A 4,266-nucleotide genomic window follows, 5' to 3' on the forward strand; every position below is an offset into this window, starting at 1 on the left:
AAGATCCTTAATTATCCCTGCAAAGACCATTCCCCGCCTCCCCCCCCCCCCCCAATAAGATAACATTCATAGTTTCTGGAGATTATGACATGGTTCGGAGGTGGACATATCTATTGGGAGGGGGTACCTTTCAAGCCATTACACCATAGAGGCAGGATAATTATGTATCGATATGTGTATTTCCCTGGTTTTAGATTATATGACTCCAAAAAAGGTAGCCTACATGTTATGAGTCTCTAGTAAAAAAATGTTTAATATCAACCATGCCCAATTTAATGCAATCATTTAATGTGGATTTTTTTTCTAGGATCTGTATCTATATCAAGATGCTCTGAAGAATAGCAACTATCCTCAGGAACATATAGTGTTACAAAATGACTAAAACTAATTCTACCATCTTCCATTTTGTCATCATCTTCATGTTAATACTTGAGATCAAAATCCAGTTATCCGAGGAAAGCGAATTTTTAGTTGACAGATCAAAAGGAAGTCTCACCCATGTTCCCAAAGACTTATCCTTGAAAACAACAATCTTAGATCTATCACAAAATGATATATCTGAGCTTCAGGCTTCTGACATCCTATTACTATCCAAGCTGAGGGTCTTGAGAATTTCTCATAATAGAATCCAGTATCTTGACATGAGCGTTTTCAAATTTAACCAGGAACTGGAGTATTTGGATTTGTCCCACAACGAGTTGGAGAAGATTTCTTGCCACCATACTGTGAACCTCAAGCACTTAGACCTCTCATTTAATGCATTTGATGCCCTGCCCATTTGCAAAGAGTTTGGCAACATGTCTCAACTAGAATTTCTGGGTTTGAGTGCCACACAGCTACAAAAGTCTAGTGTGCTACCAATTGCTCATTTGCATATCAATAAGGTTTTACTAGTCTTGGGAGACCTTTATGGGGAAAAAGAAGACCCCGAGAGCCTTCAAGACCTTAACACAGAGAGTCTGCACATTGTTTTCCCCGCAGGAAAGGAATCCCACTTTGCTTTGGATGTGTCAGTCAGCACGGCAGTAAGTCTGGAACTGTCTAATATCAAATGTGTGCTAGATGATAATGGATATTCATATTTCCTAAGTGTTCTGTCAAAACTTCAAAATAATTCAAGGATATCAAATCTTACTTTAAACAATATTGAAACAACTTGGCATTCTTTCATTACAATGTTCCAGTTGGTTTGGCATACAAGCATAGAGTATTTCTCAATTTCAAATGTGAAACTACAAGGTCGCCTTCAGGTCAGAGATTTTGATTATTCTGACACCTCACTGAAGGCCTTGTCTATACACCAAGTTGTCAGTGAGGTGTTTAGTTTGCCACAAAGTTACATCTATAGAATCTTTTCAAATATGAACATCCAGAATTTCACAGTCTCTGGTACACATATGGTCCACATGGTTTGCCCATCCCAAATGAGCCCATTTCTGCATTTGGATTTTTCCAATAATCTCTTAACAGACATGGTTTTTCACAATTGTGGAACCTTGACTAGGTTGGAGACACTTAGTTTACAAATGAATCAATTAAAAAAACTTGCAAATATAGTTCATATGACCAAGGAGATGAAGTCACTACAACAATTAGACATTAGCCAGAATTCTCTAAGCTATGATGAAAATGAAGAATATTGCTCTTGGACTATAAGTTTATTAAGTTTAAATATGTCTTCAAATATACTCACTGACTCTGTTTTCAGATGTTTACCTCCCAGACTCAGGGTTCTTGATCTTCACAGTAATAGAATAACAAGTATCCCTGAAAATGTCATCCGTCTGGAAGCTTTACAAGAACTCAATGTTGCTTCCAATTCTTTAGCCCACCTTCCTGGATGTGATTCCTTCAGCAGCCTCTCTGTACTGATCATTGGCTATAATTCAATTTCCAACCCATCAGCTCATTTCTTCCAGAGCTGCCAGAAGATTAGGTCCGTAAACGCAGGAAACAACCCATTCCAATGTACATGTGAGCTCAGAGAATTTATCCGAAGTATAGGCCAAGTTTCCAGTGAAGTGGTAGAGGGTTGGCCTGACTCTTATAAGTGTGACTATCCAGAAAGCTATAAGGGAACCCTACTAAAGGACTTCCATGTGTCTCCATTATCCTGCAACACAGCTCTGCTGATTGCCACCATTGGGGTCACTGGGCTGGTGTTGGCTGTTGCCGTGACTGTCCTCTGTGTCTATTTCGATCTGCCCTGGTATCTCAGGATGGTGTGTCAGTGGACCCAGACCCGACACAGGTCCAGGAACACATCTTTACACAAACTCCAAAGAACTCTTCAGTTCCATGCCTTTATTTCATATAGTGGACACGATTCTGCCTGGGTGAAGAATGAATTACTACCAAACCTAGAAAAAGAAGATATACGGATTTGTCTGCATGAGAGGAACTTTGTTCCTGGCAAGAGCATTGTGGAAAATATCATAAACTGTATTGAGAAAAGTTACAAGTCCATCTTCGTTTTGTCTCCCAACTTTGTTCAGAGCGAGTGGTGCCATTATGAACTCTACTTTGCCCACCACAATCTCTTCCATGAAGGATCTAATAACTTAATCCTGATCTTGCTGGAATCCATTCCAATGTATTCTATTCCTAGCAGCTATCACAAACTCAAAACTCTCATGGCACAGCGAACTTACTTGGAATGGCCGAAGGAGAAGAGCAAACATGGACTTTTTTGGGCGAACCTAAGAGCATCCATTCGAATTAAGTTGATGTACCAAGCAAAAGAAATAGATCACACATACATCTAAATATGTTCCCCCTTTCACTTGCTGCTTTTGGAAGTTCCAACAATGCCTTTATTTTGCATCAACACAAACCTAAACATAATTTTGAATTTATAAAATAAACAAAAATGTGTACTTTCAGGCCCCTGTTCACCATTTATTCATGGTAATAATAATGAATGAAATGATATAATTTTGATATAAAGTCAATTTCTAACATATGAGGGATTTACTTGTTTTTTTCTAGAACTGAATTCATTGAATTTATCATGTAATTAAAAGAAGCACCTATTTAAAGAACTTCAGTGATATATGTTCCGGTGTGCTGGGGTTAATGTTAGAGAACTCCATGCCTTTTACTAGTACACCTGTAGCTGGGTTGGTATAGCTGTTGGTGCATTTTTCATTTCCACTTAGCGTTTTCTTCTATGTGTTGAAAGCTGCATATTGGTAATGCTGGAGACTCTGCCTGATGGGCTTTCTTGCTGGCCATGAGAACCCACTTAGTCCACAAAATGGGCAATTCAGAAATGATGGAGGTTGTCCTTGGAAGCAGCCCTTAATCAATGCTTAATCAATGTCAGAGAAAGAATTGGCAGATAAGTACAATTTTCTCGCCCATTTTGGGGGATAAATCTGGGAGTGTCCTTTACACTCTCCCTGAGTTCCCCAGTGACATAGAATTCTGATTTTCCATGGGAGAAAACAACTTGGTAAAGCATTCCTTATTGGGTTACCTTTTATTCTTATCTCATTCCTCCAAGGGTGTTTCCTGGGATCAGCTCTGAAATAAACGACCTGTAGTTGAATACTTGTCTCAGGGTCTGCATCTGGGGGAACCCAAGCCAAGAGTTTGTTGCATCTCAGGTCAAAAGGAAATTCTGAGTCTGGGTTTCCATGGCGGGAGGTCTTGTTGAGATCCTAGTTGTCTGAGCTGGCATGTAGGAGAGCCTTTGTTCTTTGGGTCAGAGGAGGCGTGTAGTCAGTGTGTTCTGCTTCTATACTAGTTCCCTTTGGGGAACTATTAAAATAGGGCATGGGAAGATTGGAGCAATGCAAGAAATGGGCTCTATCAGATATTTATTTCCAGATTTATTTGACCAGATATTTGTCTTACTCATCAAATATTCTGCCTACCCTTTTACTTTGGCAGCCAACTCTGGGCAGGTGTAGCCTGACAGCCCCTTGTCATAACTGCCCCCTGTACCTCTCACTTTATGTCCTGTGGCTTCACTAAGACCACTGTACAGGATGTTTGTAGAAGCTTGTTCAACCATTCTGGTATAGGCACAAACCTAGCAGTGCCCCTGAGGAGATCCTTAACCATTTAAATATTCCTCTCTTTTATTTTTTGGGTAAAAAAAAAAAATGAGGCATAGTCCAGTGATGGAAGTTTAGCTAGACTTATTGTGGTGATCATTTCACAATATATACATATATCAAATAATTACGCTGTACAGCTGAAACTAATATAATGGTATATGTCAATTATACCTCAATATTTTAAAAAGTCCACCATAATAAA

At 39.3% G+C, this 4,266-nt stretch overlaps 1 protein-coding gene across 1 annotated transcript; it reads left to right on the forward strand.

Annotated features, from left to right (window-relative positions):
- Nucleotides 1-374: 374 nt before the first annotated feature.
- On the forward strand, nt 375-2,875 carry TLR1 (toll like receptor 1; the record flags this gene model as incomplete). Its single annotated transcript, XM_081099368.1, has 1 exon — nt 375-2,875. The coding sequence occupies one exon, from the start codon at nt 375-377 to the stop codon at nt 2,763-2,765; it is 2,391 nt and encodes a 796-aa protein (XP_080955494.1). The 3' UTR covers nt 2,766-2,875.
- Between the last annotated feature and the right edge of the window lie 1,391 nt (nt 2,876-4,266).

This window comes from Myotis nattereri, assembly GCF_964212035.1.
Source record: "Myotis nattereri genome assembly, chromosome: 1".
Lineage (NCBI taxonomy): Eukaryota > Metazoa > Chordata > Mammalia > Chiroptera > Vespertilionidae > Myotis > Myotis nattereri.